Raw genomic sequence first — 15836 nt, forward strand, 5'->3', positions numbered from 1 at the left:
GTAAATAGCTCGTGGAGAGGTTATTGGGGAACCAGACTGGGACGGCACAAAATGCTGCCCTGCAAGTTTCCTGGAGTTTGACTCAAGTGGGATTGTAATCCTGAGTTTTTCTTTGTATAAATAGGAAGAGAGGCAACGCCGCGAATGCCCAGATGGCCTCACATAGCAGCTGAACAGCCTCTTCCCCACGTTAGCGCCTCTGGGATCCTTGCCGCTCCCGTTAGCGGCTGCAGCAGCCGTGGGAAGAGTTGCAGCGGCGCACGACCGAGGAGTTTGCACCTCTGACGGCCCGCGAGCCCTGGGCTACGCAACCTCTTGAAGCCCTGTCAGCGCAGGTTTTGAAGGCCTTCCCTCCAGGAAGGCTTGCGCCAGGCGAGGCGCTGCGAGCTGCCCAGCCTGCAGTCTTCTGCTTAGCCACAAAGAAAATCAGCAGCAGAGCCCCCCCTCATCCCACCACATCTGTCAGCCCTGACGCTTTTAAAGAGGACGGTGGCTCCCTCTCCATGGCCCGTTTGCTCCCCATCTTTCCAAGCGAGGCTGCTCACCAGGGAGGTGGCGTCCACAGCAAGGACAAAGCGCGTGGTGAGGGGCTGAGGAGGTCCTGGCCTCCGCTCCACCACTGGCTGCAGCAGCCGCCTTTTGGCCGCTCTGAGGTGGGGTGGTACCAGGACGAGCCAGACAGTCCTCCTGGCTTTCATTCCCTACTAAGACTTCAGGAATTCCTGTTAAATACAGGCTGCGTTTTCATCCCCTTCTCTTTACTGAAACTACCTGTAAATATCAGCAAGGAAGATATTTGCTGTATTATTAATAATTTATGCCCCTCCTACCCGGTTCAACGGAGATGTGAAGGAGAGGGTCCAGCGCCTGGCACGCGGGACCGAGAAGGGGCAGCTCCTTTGGTTTGGGGCAGAAGAGGCTGAGGGGTGATCTAAAGCAGCCTCTGTCTACTTGAAGTGCGGTCGCTCCGAGGGCAGAGCCAAACTCTTCTTGGTAGTCGCAGCCAACGCAACAGGGCGGGATAAAGAAACGGTTTGGGAGGGTCAGGCTGGACACCGCAACATCTCCTTCACGAGGAGGTAGCGCAGCACTGCAGCAGGTCACCGGGAGGGGTGGCGGAGCCCCGTCCCTGGAGGGTTTCAACCCTCTGCTAGACAAAGCCATGGCTGATGTGACCCGGTGCCGGTGGGCCCCGCTCCAAGGGGCGTTTGGTCTAGAGACCTCCAGGGGTCGCTTCCAGCCAACATTTCTATGGCTCTCTAATCTCTGTACTAAAAAGCTGGCTTTGAAGGGTTAAACGCTCCCTCCTTTGCCCTGCTGCAGAGCCGGGCCCTGGAAGCGGGCTGCTCCTTGCGCCCAGGCACCCAGGCCTCGAGGTGCGCCGCGCTCCCGCCTCTACGCGCCCACGCTCGGCCCAGAGAGGGGCTCTGCCGGCGAACCAGCGTAGCCTCGGGGACTTTCTTTGCACCTTGCTCTCAGTACTTGGTGGTGGCTCATTCTGCAGGGCAAGCGCTTAGCGCTCCCGTTAGCGAACCCTAACAGAGGCTAAGCATAACGTAAAGCAACCGGCCTCCGCACCTGGGCCAACGCTCGCGCCAGGCCTGCACCGAGCGTAGCGGCTCCCGCCGGCGCTGGGGTGAGACCAGGCCCCTTGGACCAGCCTGCAACGATGCCACAAGTCACGTTCGGGGCAACAACTGCAACGCTGGCAACGCAACCGGCCCCGGGGCGCCCGCAGCATGAATAAGCAAGCTTGGGAAGCAGCTCGGGCGACCTCCCACCGGCCCCAGGGCCCCGGCGCGCCCCCCGGCCGCAGCGGGGCGGGGGGAGGCGGGCGGCGGCGGCGGCGGCGGCGCGTCCCCGCCCCGGCCCGCCCCGGCGCAGGCAGGCGGCCGCGCCCGCGGCAGACGCGCAGCCCCGCCGCGCCATGGCCGCCCGCCGCCGCCGCCGCCTCCTGGGGCTCCTGGCCGTCGCCGCGCTGCTGGGCGCAGGTAAGGCGGCACCGGCCGGCGGCGGCACCGGCGGGTTGGGGCGGCCCCGAGGTGGGGGTGGAGGGGAGGGGGCCGCGGCCGCGGCTCTGCGCATGGGCCCGGCCGCCGCCGCTGTCCGGGCCCGGCGGCGGCGGGGAAGGGGCGAGCGGCGGCGGCGCAGCGCCCCTGGCCTGCTCCTGCCCCCGGCTCCCCCCGCCGCCCGCGCCGCGGCACCGCCCCCCGCGGGCCCGGCGGGGGTACCCGGGGGGGTCCCCGGGAGGAGGTCGGAGGGGATGCACCCCCCCCCGAGGAGACTCCCCGGGAGGAGAACCGGGGGGGTGCACCCCCCCCGAGGGGGCTCCCCGGGAGGAGATCGGGGGGGTGCACCCCCCCCCGAGGGGGCTCCCCGGGAGGAGATCCGGGGGGGATGCACCCCGAGGGGACTCCCCGGGAGGAGATCGAGGGGGATGCACCCCCCCCCCGAGGGGGCTCCCCGGGAGGAGATCGGGGGGGATGCACCCCTCAAAAAGGGGCTCCCTAGGAGAAGATCGGAGGGGATGCACCCCCCCCAAAAGGGCTCCCCAGGAGGAGGCACCCAGGGATGCACTCCGAGGGGACTCCCCGGGAGGAGATCCGGGGGGGTGCACCCCCCCCCGAGGGGACTCCCCAGGAGGAGATCCGGGGGGGTGCACCGCCCCCCCGAGGGGACTCCCCGGGAGGAGATCCGGGGGGGATGCACCCCCCCCCGAGGGGACTCCCCAGGAGGAGATTGGGGGGGATGCACCGCCCCCCCGAGGGAACTCCCCGGGAGGAGATCCGGGGGGGATGCACCCCCCCCGAGGGAACTCCCCGGGAGGAGATCCGGGGGGGTGCACCTCCCAAAAAGGGGCTCCCTGGGAGGAGATCGGGGGGGATGCACCCCGAGGGGGCTCCGTGGGAGGAGGGACCGAGGAGATGCATCTCCCTGATGGGGTCCCCGGGAGGGATTCCCCTCAGGGAGGATGCACCCCCGAGGGGGCTCCAGGGGAGGATGTAGCCCCTGAGGGGCTCCCCAGCTGGGACCTCCCCCCCCCAGGATGCACTCCCAACGTGTCACCCCAGGGGGATGCACCCGCGAGGGGTCACACCACGGTCCCACCTGGTGCTGAACACCGCAGGCACCCGGACGCTTGCCAGGGCACGGCCTGCCTGAAGCCGTTCCCTCGTCATCATCCCTCTTCCCTGGCCCGGGCCGTGGGCCGGAGGTGGGCTGGGGTGCGGGCCCCCCGCGCCGCGCCTCCTGCTGCCCCCCGGCCATTGGCACCGTCCCTTCTGCCGCCCACCCGGGGCTGGCCACGCTCCCGCACAGGTATCTGCCAGAGGTGAGGGCTCTGAACGTGTCATTAGGTGGCAATACGTGACGGTTTAGCACCTCGTAGCGCAGCATATGCCTCTCTGAGAGAATGCACGGTGACGCTGAAATCAAAGCGAGCGACACTGAAGGTATAAGGCTTCATCGCAGCATGTGTCTAACATAATCCGAAACAGAGGGATAGGAGAATTGTCATAAAAGGGGTCTGGTTTTGATTTTGTTGCTTTGCTTACTGGGCTGTAGGATTAGTGGAGTCTCTCCGTACGACCCAAATATATAAGGCTGCTAGTTTTTGCCGTGCTCCGTTTTAGTCTTGCTGCTATGTCTGCAAATCAGAACGGCCTAACCCAGAAATCTGTCCCAGCTGCACAGTAACTAATAGGATGGAAAAAAGCCAAGCTTTTGTTTCTTTTTTTTTTTTTTGATTTAATATCAATGCAAAGCTTATCACAACTCTTGCATTTGTTTCCTTTTTTAAAAAAGTGCTCTGAAAAATCCGTTTCCTTTTTTTTTAAGGAAAAGAAAGGTACTCTGAAAGGCTGTACAGAGAAAATCGATGACAGTTATGTAAAAGGCCATGGAGAAATTTGCTAAACAAACCTCCATTGTTAGGTAGGAAGCACTTACCAAACACAGATATGGTTGAGAATTTGAGCATCAACATGCAGACTAAACTGGGCTAAAAGAAGCTTTTGCCGTTGGAAGAGATGAGGCTTACCATGAATCAGCCTGGAATTAATCTCCATTCGCATTAGGTACTTACCTGCTTGTACATACGGAAGAGTAATAATATGATACAAGTTGCTTATGCTCACTGTTTTAGTCTCTGCGTTTTAAATGGATGGACGTTAAGTGTTGCAGACTGAGCTAAGAGATTGGGTATAAAGTCCTGGTTTTAGATTAAAATGAAAAAAAAAACCTGACTAGTCAGCAGTAAAGCTGTTTGCATTCTGTGCCGGTTTTAGCCTGGGCAAAGAGGAATGCCGTTCTCTTTCGTTGCTTAAACACCAGACTGCAGGGGCCAGATTTTAAACATTCTTTGCTATACTTGCATCAAAAGAAATGTCACTGAAATGATCATAAATCATTGCTGCCAGCGCGAGGCTTCACAGGTAATTGCACAACATTAAGTTCAGCACCTGTCTGAGCTGCTTTAAATTGCCTCTCCGTGGAAATGACTGCGTAAAGGTAAGTGGGCCCTGCACTTGCAACCTCTCCTGCGTGGAGCCGTGCCAGCGCCGGGCGCCCAGAGGGCTGCTGCTGGCAGGGGGCTTCGCCCTGAGGAGTTGCCCGGCCCTTCTGCTGCCCGCGCTGGGGCTGCGAGCCCTGCCGGCGCCCGCTGCCGCCGGGCAGCGCTCCCGCCTGGGGTGGGGGTGCCCGTCGGCGCGGTTCAGTCAGGCGCGGGCGGGCGGGCAAGCTCCAAAGGGAGGAAGGAAACCGGAGCGGCGCCGGTCACAGCAGCGACAGCCGCCACGGCGCGCGGGCACCTCGTGGAGGACGGGCAGGCGTTGCTCTGCGCTACCAGGTGCCCTGGTCTGAGCTGCGACTCCCGCTGAATAACTTGCGACCAATTTTGGTCTTTTAGTACTGTCACAGTCGTTCAGATACGATGAACAAGGCCTCGAAGGAGATTAGCTTTAAAAACTGGCATTTTCAAAGTAATAAAGACCAAATGTCTTCAGTGCCTGTATTCCTCCAGCTTTTTCCTTCTTGCTCTCAAATACTTCTTCCGGCGCTTGCTGATGGTGGGTCAGTCTTTTACAGGCTCAAAAGTTTACCAAGAACAGAGGAGGGCAAACTAGGCTACAGAAGCACTGTTGAGCATGATCAGCCCTGAACACGTGAATAGCACGGATCGCAGCTGTGGCCGTCCAGTAAAACAGAAAAAAAAGTCGTAATTGAAAAAATATGGTAGGTTTTAGGTTTCTCTTAAGTTTCTCTTCCATGCATTTCTCTTCACAGGGGACTGTGCAGTGTGTTGTCATCAGGGGGAGGTTCAAAATGCAAGGCAGACTGGCCTGCCCTTGCCTTCCTAGCTGCGCTTTTTCTGAAGCGCAGGCACGCGTGTAGAGAGGGGCAGAAAGCTCTCACAGCTGAGGAGCAGGCGGTAGGAAACACAGCACTTGGATTCATGCCCTCGCTTTGTTAAAGCATTTGCAGTGATTTGGGTCTCTGAACGCTGCACGCGCCTTTCGTGCCTGCCCCACCTGGGATCACCGCGCGCCGCGCCTGCTTGCAGACCTGCCGTGCTCCCTCCTCGCTCGCCAGGCTGCCTGCATTCGTTAAAAGTGCTAGAAATTGTAATTGCTCACAGAGTGCCAAGAGGTTTCACAGCGCTGTTGAAATCCAGCGTGTCCCCACCCTGCAGCCTGGGGGTGGAAGAACTAGAGTACCTGGAGGCTCTGCAGGAGACACGAACGCTCTGCAAAGCCTTTCCGTTCTGGAAGGAGCTGCGGCCGGATGCCAGCTTTGCCTTGGAGCCCAAGAGCAGCTAGTGCTTCTTCTAAACGCACAGATTCGTGGCTTTTTCAGAAAGAAGTAAATAGTTATGCTTGAGTCATGCAGGGATAGCCAAGCGTTTGTCCAAAATGATAAGGAAAATGTTCAAACAAGGAGCTTTCCACTCTGTGCGGTGTCTCCTTCTCTCTCTCCCTCTCGTAAGGACAGTGAGAAATGTACTCACAGGTGCTCATGGCAACATGGCGGTTCTGGCTAGGGGCACCGTCCTTGCTCCTGCGGCAACGCAAGGGTCTCTCTCACGGACCAGGCGTTTTATCCTCTGGATTGTGGAAGAAAAACTTGAAGAAAAACTTCCGTGATTACCAGCCAGTAATGAAAATACCTCCAAAGTTGCAGTGTCAGCAGTAACACGCAACTTTTCGTATCGTCATGCTGTATCTTAATAGACAGCGTCTCACAGATCACCTCTCCTCTCAAGTGTGACTACAATATCCCACCAGCAATTACAATAATTACTTAAATGTGAAAGTAATATTAGGCAGTATAATTAGCTATTTATAACTGTTGCACAGATGGCTGCAGTCACTGCAGGCAGCTCCTCTACACGCTCTCATGCAGCAGTGGCCAATCAAGAGAGCAGATAGGGAAGGAAGGAGCCAGCTCCTTTCCAGATGTTTGTGCAGGTGTCCGGGCTCCTCTCCGCCACGGGCAGCCAGGGAAAGCAGCTGGCAACGAGGGTGGTGGCAGATCCGCACGGGTGACCTGCCCGGCTCGCTTCCCGCGCCGGTGTCGGGAGAGCTGCAGAGCGGAATTGTTCGCAATAGAAGTAAAAACCTTAGTTTAGCGTTATTCTGTCGAGACGGAACTAGATAGCAGCATTGTTAAAAACATTTACATTTGGTAAAAGTCTTAGTTATAGTACATTATTATATTATTAGATTTATAATTACTAGGTATCACTAGCGAGTCAAAGTAATACATTCAAAGAATAATTTTTACTTTGATAGTGTCGTTAGTGCGTATGATGAAGTGGGAAAAGCTAAATTGGGTTTCTTACATATTATCTCTCATATTTGAAAAAAATATCTATTAATTAAATGTGCCATGCCCGGATATTTATGTACAGAGCTTTGGAAATAATTAATTTCCATATATAGGTATGCTTGTATTTCAGAACTTCCTCTTCCTCTAGCCTGGTGATACTTGTGCTTGGAAATGCCATTTAACTGGGGTGGGAGGCAGGCTCAGTACAAAAATATAGGGTTTTTTCCTGCATCTGTTGCAGCTGTTTCAGCCCCTACAGCATATAAAACAGAACAGCCTATTGATGTCCGGTGTTGACTAGGATAAACTTGTAGGACTGCTCATCCTAAAAATAAATTTGTTTCTCCTTAGAAAAATATCTCCTGAAGGTTTATGGCATTAACTTTACAGCTGACTAAAGGAAAAACTGGGTTTTATTAGGCACTGCTTCTGAAGCCACTTTAATAACAAAACATATGTTTAATAAACTACATGACACTGATGGCAGAGAGAAAACCTTTGCAGTAATTCCTTTACAACCTGACTGACTGATATAATTCACAACTGGTGAAAGAACTTGAATAGAACAAAATCAGAGAAGATGAATGTTGCGTATCAAAAAGCAAAACATGAAAGGATGTTTTTTTTGTAAAGTCGACTTCAAAGTTGGGGATCCAGATGCTGGATTTACTAGCTGCGATTTGGGATGCAAGCCCAAGACTGTGTTTGCTAAGCGACCAACACTCTCGAGAAGAAAACAGGTCCAGTACAAAAGGCACGTGAACCACTGCCAAGGAGAGGCCGGCAACTTTGTGAACATTTGCATTGAGGTCACTGGAGCTGCATAGGGCCAGATTTGGCCTAGGTCTTCTGTAAGCTTAGCTTGCAGGTGCTATATGGATAAAGTTTATGCTAACACGTTTACAAAATTGTCTTGTAACCACTCTGAAATCCTTTTTCATTGCTTTCCAAGACAGTCTGCAAAACAGAAGAGTATTGCAGTAGGCGTATTGGGGCATGACAGTCCACGAGTACTAGCAAGGTGAGATTTGTGGAGAAAAAGATATCTTTTGAAAGACCGGCGCAGGGAAGGTGGGATAGGACATACCGCACCAAGTGAGCAGTTGGAGCCCTTTTTGATCTGCCGTCCTCACCGTCCCTGCCCCAGGCATTTCCCTGCAGCCGAGCAGAGCCCCCTTGGACACGTTACTCCAGGGACTGCAAAGTAACGAATGCACTTGCTCCTGCCGGCCGTTTTCTGTGGGCCCTCGGCAGGGTCCAGGGGATCCACAGCCACAGGCGGAAAACCACAGCCGCTCCCCCTCCCGCTCAGCCGGGAGTGATTCAGTGGCGGCACGGCAGATTTTGTGTGGAAAATCCAAAGGAAGGAAAACAGAGGCACCTGCAAGATTTTGGAGGTGATGGCTGGGGCGGGGGTAGAGGACGGTGCTGTGAATTACGTTGTTCCGCCGCTGGGCGTCTCGGTGCGAGCCGGGCTGCGCAGCTGGAACGGGGAATTGTCTGCAGCGAGCAAGGTGCTGGGAAAAAAAAAAGAGCTGCTCAGCGTTTTGCACGCTCTTTGAAATGCACTTTTTTGCTTATGCATGGAGAAATCGGGCATAGAGAGAACTTGTCAAAGTTGGAAAAACCGCACTGCAGAGCCGCTTCCGAAGGGCGCGTTTGCGGCTGCGAGTTCAGCGAGGATGGCAGCACCGGCTGCGGGAGGGCGGGGAGCGGAAGGCAGACGAGCAGAAATGGTTTCTGGCCCAAGCCTTGGACCGCAAAGGAGGCGCTTGTGCTGCAAAAGGGCAGCTGGGTTTTGAGCGTGGCTCTGTGGCGGTGAAGCGCTCTCTGCTGACAAACGTACGTTTGCAGCGGTGGGACGCTACGGCCGGCATCGAGGCCCGGGTTTCCGCGGCCGAGCCGACAGGAGCCGGCCGGTTCCTCGCCGGCGCCGAGCCTGCTGAGCTCGTGTTGTACAGTGAGCCGCCTGCCCCAGGGTATGGCTGCGCGGAGCAGCGGGGAGAAACGCTCGCGCGCAAACCAGCCGTGGAAGCTTTCAGACGTTTCTGCTCCGCGAGCTGACAAGCGAGCAAGGTCTGAACAAACGCTCTTGTTTAACACGTTCTTAATAAGAACGGTCTTGATCGAAAATCCCCTGGATCCGTTGCCTTAGAGAAAAAGGGAGAGATTTTACAGAACTGGGAGTTTTCACTGCCTCCGCTCTTGAATAAGTCAGCTCTGCAGCAATACAAACTCTCCTATAGTCTCTGCGGCCAGAAGAGGTGCCGGCCATCTCTGGCTTTCACTTTTTGGCCTGTTCTGTTTCTTCTGTAGGCATGTTTCCGCTGCCGCGGTATTCTGGAGTTGCCGTACTTGCACCAAACACGAGAGCAGCCGTCCGCACCTGCCGTCGTCGAGCACGGTACCACGATGCCGCTGCACTGCGCACGCGGCGCAGGCGAAGCGGTGGCAAACGGGAGACGTCCTAGAAGGGGGCGGGGGAGAAGGAATCCTGGGAGAAATACCAACAGTTGTTTTGGGAGATCGGCCCCCGGTGAGGGGGCGGAGGGTGCCCCGGCGGAGAGCAGGACGCCCCAGCGCCGAGCGCGGCTTCGCCGGGCCGGCGGGTTTCGGGCAGGCGCGCTGCTTGGGAGCGCGGCGGCGAGCGCGGGACCGAGGGCTTTTTCCAGACGATGCGGGCAGGGAGGCCGGCGTCAGACCCCGTCTCCCCACGCGGAGGGGAAAGCTTTTTAGCCCTTCCTGCCCGCCGCCTCGGCGCGCGGGCCGTCAGCGAGCGCTGCTGGTGACAGACTGTCTCACACACTGTCAAGAGAGGCTCAGCCGATGCCGTGCGCTTTGTGTGTAGTTATTTGTCTTGAAACTGGAATCAGCCACCTCCAAAATTTACAGGAAGGGGAGAACTGAGTTTTGGGCCCCGGGTGGATTAAAAAAAAAAAAAAAAAATGCGCGCACAACTCCAAATACCTGTCTGTGACCTGCCGAGGAAAGGAGAGCAGAGCGTTTTGAGATGCGCTCCCAGGGCGCGTGTTGTAACGAGAGCTGCGTTGCTCCCTGCCGCCGTGGCAGGATGGAACGGAGAGAACGAAGCGGACGCTTCCGCGGAGGAGACCGCACAGCACTAGCACCTGACTGAATTCACCAAAAACAGTTTGTCGGCCGTTGGTTTTGTAGATGTGGGTAAGGTCGCCCGCGGGTAAGGTCAGAGAGAGCGAGGGACCTGCTGGTGGACTTATCTTTGAACTCAGTTTCTATTTGTATATTTTAAAACCGTTTCAGGCTGTATCAGTAGTAAATAGCGCTCTGGCTATAAGGCAAGCTGTTCCCTTTTTGGTGCAAGACAAAATCAAGAAGGTGTGCACCTTCTTGATCTAGACGGATTTGTTTTAAATCAGGACTAAACTGTTGTCCTCTGTGAGTTAAAAATATCATTTTAAGTTGTAGTCATGAAATAAGTTTCAAAAACCTGAAATTCAGTAACAAAAACTTTCAGAATTTTTGCTGATAAAGAAATTGTCGTTGGCTTAATAGAGACACTTTTTTCTAGGCAAAACTGTTTCAGAAGAGCTTTCCCACCCACTTTACAGAGGATTCTGCTTTTGCCCCTTGTGAATGCGTTTTCTGTGTAAAGACGCTGTTGTGCCGGTAACGGTGTGTTCAGCAGGTTTGGGGGAGCAGCTGATCTGGCCTGGCCACAACGTTGGCATTGGTACGTTCGCTCAGACCCGGGAAAAAGGGAGGGACTAGCGAATTCAGCGAGTTGCAAGCAGCTTAAAGGTTTTGACACAAAGATAAGAACATGGTCAAAAGGCAAGAGATCTTGCCTTCTTATGGAAAACCTTGCAAGAGCTCAACAAAAAGCCAGTACAGCCCGCGGTAGCTTGGAGACAACCCGTGAGAAGTCGGTGCATGTGGAGGAGGACATCAGGTCCGGGAGCCCGCCCTGCTCGCTGGCAGCTGGTGATGCACAAAAGTGTCATCATCCAGCCTGTAGATCCAATCGCGTTTAGGTGAAGCTTACATTACTCTTTTTGGTTTTATATGTGGCCTTATCTGTGCAGCCAAAGCGGTCAGGAGCGGGTGCAAGCCCTGGACTCTGCTGTCCTCAAAACTTCCCAAAACTGCTCTGCGACAGGAGGTTTGGACATGGTTGTCCACAGGCAGAGTTTTACTCAGAGGTGACAAATAAGCAGGATATCCTTAGCAGGACAGCCAAACCCACCTTATTAAACATGATCCAGCCCCGAGGGCGATGGGATGCGATGCGCCTGCCGGAGCTGAGCCAGCAGCAGCGAATTTTGCTGATGACCGTGCAGGATGGAGGCAGCTCGGTCCTGTTTGGCAGAACAGGATGTTACAAATCACAGCCAGCTCCTGAACAGCCTAGGAAGAATTGCCTCCAGCACATCTCTGCTGCTGCTTTTCGGGAGCGTGGTGGCAGCCCCTCTCCTTGCCAGGCCACCCAGCCCAGGGCTGCCAGCCCCTTCCCCTCACGGGGCAACGAACGGCACTGATCGCGGCCAGCTGACATCCAGTTTCCTAATCCATCTCCCACACCAGCTGCTCCTAATGCACGAGGGATGCCAAAATGAGCTGGAGCCGCTGAATTTGGAGCAAACCTCCCCCCTACCAACCCAGCATCGGTGGGCTAGATAGGGTGAAAAGGAGCGCAGGGTTCGCGTGGCTGCACGGGAGCAGCCCTGCATTGCAGGCTTCGGTGACGAGGGGCAGACAAATGCCTCCAGCCAGCTGCGGAGGCTGTAATCCCGCCTGCTCTCCGAGAGCCTCGCTCAATCTATCAACATCACCGAGCTCTTAATTTTCGCTGCAGTTCTACTTCCTATTTTAAATAGCACAGTCTAACAGAAGCAGCACGTCCCAAGTGATGAACCAGCGTTTTTACCCTGCAATTCCCTATTTACCTACTTTTAACTACAGCATCTTCTCTTGATCTTTATCTGATGAGAGAAATCTCTTTCCACTGGGAATCAGGTGATAAGCATTTCATCTCCTACTTCCGTTTTCTTTGGACTCCTGCATCACTAGCTTTGCCATCAGTCGCTCTGTGCCGGGTTAGGAACAAAACACATTCATGCCACAGTTTGTTACCTAGTTTAAAACAGTTGCCTTTGGCCCTAGGCGATTTCATAGTCATTTCTTAACCTGTGAGCACAAATCAAATGGCTAATCTCTATGTTAAACATACCTGGTAATGACTGTATAATTACGTTGCTTGGACAGCACACGGAAGATGTGAAAACACCCAAGTTTTGCACATAAAGTCATAGGAAGGAAAAATAACTTTTCATTTTTCTCGCCTTCGCTAAAGATCGCAAACCGAATTTTCCCCATGTTGCTGAGGCATCTCAGGCTAGCTTTCGCCCCTGGCCCGGGGCTCCTAGAAGAGCCTCGGGAGACCGTCCGCCTTACCCAGAGGCAACATGCACGCACAGGAGCAGGGGACGAGCCCACGTCCTGGAGATGTGGGTGATGTTCTTGGGTCTTCAGTGACTTGAGAAAGTCGCTTTTAACCACTCTCTAGCCTGTTGGATGGGGCTGATGTTAATTTCCCCTCCATCACTTCACAAAATGCTGAGGGTCTGGGAATAAGACGTGATGCCTTCTACACTTCCCTCTACCTTTTAGATATAATAAATTGTTCTTTTTTAAAAAAAACAGCAAAAGAGTGAATATAAGATGCAACTTTCTTTGCCTTCTGTTGTGATTCTGAATTATTGGGGGCTACCTGTGGCATTTCCTAGTGTCTCGGAGGGGCTCAGAGACTTTCTTTCCAGGTTCAGAGTCAGATTGGCCAGGGAGTCTTAAACAGGCTTTAGCTCTCCCTGCCCTCGTTAGCTGTCTGGCACAGTATACCTATATCCGATCCGGGGACACAGGAATCTGTGCACTTTCCCTGTCTTGATCACAGATACGTCTGGGCTTGGACTCAGGCTCTTTTCAAAAAGCAAAGAACCTTAAATATTTGTGCTCAGAAACTTCCAGCCTTTTGCTCCGAACGCAATTCATCTAGAGACTAATTGAAAGCAGTTTTCAGAACAGGTGAAAAGCTGCAGCAGAGACCTCTTTTTTTGACATAAATCTCAAAGAACAATTATCTTATTACAGTTGCTTAGAAAATTTGTCACCCACTTTAAGTGTGGAGATGTCAGAGAGCCTTAGAAATGGTGAAAGCTTTGACTGTTGATACAAAAGAAAGTCATTTTGATTGGCATCTTGTTTTGTCTGAACAGGGGTACTTAATTTCAGATCAGTTTGGGGTGGGGGCTGGGTGCAAACAGACCTAAGGAAACTTTCTGTTTCACTTGGGTCTCAGAGAGAAGATTGTACTGAATCAAAGAGAATTACACCTGGGGTGTAGGAGTAGAAGCAGAGACAAATCAGGGTTTCAAGTCATCCAGTGGGAAACCCCAAGACAAACCCTTTCCTGGCTCCCGGGAACATCGCCCTGGGCAGGGTTTGGCTTTTTGTTCTGAGCTGTTGAGGGTTGCTGCTACCATCTAGAGAGCCTTTCTGCCTGGAGATGTTTGTCCTTCTGAGATGGGGAAGCCACGTGCCGATTTGTGCTCGCCTGGAGAGCGGGGCTGTTAGGCTGGCCGAGGTGAGAAGAGCTGCGGACCTCCAGGGCTGGTGTGTCCTGAGCAGCTGAGGTGGTCCCGTCCAGCCTGACGGTCCACCCACCGCCCGGGGCAAGCTATCTCTGCATGGATCAAACCCTCGGCTGGTGCCACCCCACGCTGGCAGCTCTCAATGGTCTAATTCATGACTCATGACTCTGCGCGTCCACGTTTGTCTTCGGGGCCACCCCTTGCCCAAAACACCGCGCAGGGTAGCAGTCAGACAACAGACGGTGCAGAGGGACCTGTGCAGCGCCATGAGCGCTGGGGCTGTCGTATGGCTCGGCCAGCCTGTGGGAGAATACGGTCCCCGAGGCATCGGAGACCTGCACTACGTTGCCGCTGTTTGCACCGAGCGCTGTCACATCGAGCGGCCAAGGCCAACGTGATGTGACACATGGAGCTGGCTTTTCTCTCCCCTCCTTCCTCCTCGCGAGTGGCGCTGGGTCGGGTACCCACCAGAAACAGCTGCTGTGCGACTGCCCGAGGGCGCTGGCTGCGTCACCTCCGGGATTAGGCCGCGTTTATTAGGGCAGCAGTGCGGCACGGTGTTGTGGAGCCAGCTGGCGTTTCGAGTCCCCTCCCGTGCTGGGGCTTGCTAGGTCGCCGTGCTGACAGTGACACTGGCAGAGAGGCAAAACGAACAGAAACGCACCGTTTCCCTCCAGGAGCAAACGTGTGTCTGAGAGTTTTGGTCCCAAAGCTTAAGGATAAAAACCCATTTGCTGTGCTTATATGTCCTCTGAGTTGGCAGACAGATGTTGGTTTTAAAAGCAAAATGAGTTGGCAGGTAAGCTCAGTCTCCAGAGGGACCAAGCCATTCAGCTAATTTCCTCTCTCTTCTAATTTTTTTAATAAAAAGTGGAATACAGTAATCTCTGCATTTTTTAATCAGTAGGTCTGAGAGCAGATAAAAAGAGAAATGTTGGGAAGGAGGAGAAAGTTGAGACAAGAATTTAGCACAGCTAAACACCTCTGTCTTTGCGGGGGCTTTCTGTCCCTTCAGGAAACGTTTGGCTGCTCCCTGGTTACTTGGGCTTTTTGGAGATGGATGCGAGGTTGTCTCGCTCCGGCAGGCTGGTAAGATCGCTCTGACTCCTGTAAAGGCAGCTGGGAAATTTCAGCTGTCATCACTTCCTGAACAGCAGTGTTTGGAGGAACAGCAACCTGATGGGAAAATTGATCTTCTAGCAGGCAAGTTCAGAGCCTGTGCTCTTTCCACATGTTGATGTTGCATGTGAAAATTTGGGAGAGCAAGGCCAGCGCCTTTCCTTCACGCTCAACTTTTGAAGTTTCCTTGTGCTATCCGTGCAGGCCCCCACACAAAGTTGTGCCAGCTTTCCTGCGAGCCCGTTACTGGATGCAGCTGCTGGGCGCAGGTCTGAACAGAGGAGGAGGAGGAGCGAGTGCCTGTCCTCTGGGATTTTAAATCTTTATGTGAATGAGCGAGAAAGACAGTGCTAGATGGCAGTGGATGAGAAACTCCTCCCCGTGGTGCTTTTTGTCTGCTCTTTGGAGAGTGACCTGCCAACAGCTTGTATTGCTCTCCTGGTGCTGTGGTGCAGCAAAGAGAGAGTGCCTCTAGACCAGTAATGCACGATCCTTCTTCAGGGTCATGATCAGGGTTGGCTTGGTGGCTGAGAGGATGAACCTGAGGGTCCCTTGATAAGGCAGTGTGACATCAAGGGGGTCTGCAGTAGCAACATTGCTTGTTCTGGCTCTTTGTGGGCAATCTAAAGGTTTTACTTTCTGCCCATGGTGAGAAAAAGGAACTTCTTGTTAGGGCAACCGTTCAGCATTGTGCAAGGCAGAGGGATGCTGGTCTCTGCTGCAAGGCCTCATCCACAGGCATCCCTGGAGCATTCACTGCATTATGGGAAAATTCATAAGGAGGACTTGCTTTCCGCCTGTTCACTGGGAGCATTAGCATTAGTGGTGCTAATGATGTCTGCTGAGAGAGAGCCTGAAGTCCGCCAAATGAAGCTCAGTTTGTTGGTCTTGTTTTCCTTGTGTCAGCACCCGCCTACCATTGCTGGTTGCTGAGTGCATCAAGCACTGCCATGGCTTGACAGTTGTGTCAGTAGCTGTGTCAGTCAATATGGGGAGGACAGGTTAGCTCTCGGGGGTCTTATGCAGGAATGTGCTCTGCAGGTTTCTCAACAGTGAGGTTCCTTGCCCGTGTGCCAGCGTGCTTTTTTGGAGAGGAGGTGGTTCCCATCTTGCTCTTCTGGTTGAGGCTCTGTCCTGCCGAGGGCCGTAGGAGATAGGCCGCATGAGGGGCTGAAGCACAGTTTCCCTTGCAATGCTGTGATTAGCAGCAGAGAGGATAAGCCCGAATAGAAATTACTGCACTGTAGGCAATAATCTGACCCGATG

The 15836-nt window shown here is 54.2% G+C and overlaps 1 protein-coding gene across 1 annotated transcript in view; it reads left to right on the forward strand.

Moving 5' to 3' along the window:
* Window positions 1-1873: 1873 nt before the first annotated feature.
* CD99L2 (CD99 molecule like 2) overlaps window positions 1874-15836 on the forward strand; it is a 43224-nt gene continuing 29261 nt past the window's right edge. Inside the window, exon 1 of the mRNA XM_068957577.1 lies at window positions 1874-1991. Within this exon, the coding sequence (XP_068813678.1) occupies window positions 1928-1991 (64 nt within the window). The 5' untranslated portion in view covers window positions 1874-1927. The remainder of the gene's footprint in view (window positions 1992-15836) is intronic.

The sequence above is a fragment of the Struthio camelus genome, chromosome 11 (genome assembly GCF_040807025.1).
Source record: "Struthio camelus isolate bStrCam1 chromosome 11, bStrCam1.hap1, whole genome shotgun sequence".
Taxonomy (NCBI): Eukaryota; Metazoa; Chordata; class Aves; order Struthioniformes; family Struthionidae; genus Struthio; species Struthio camelus.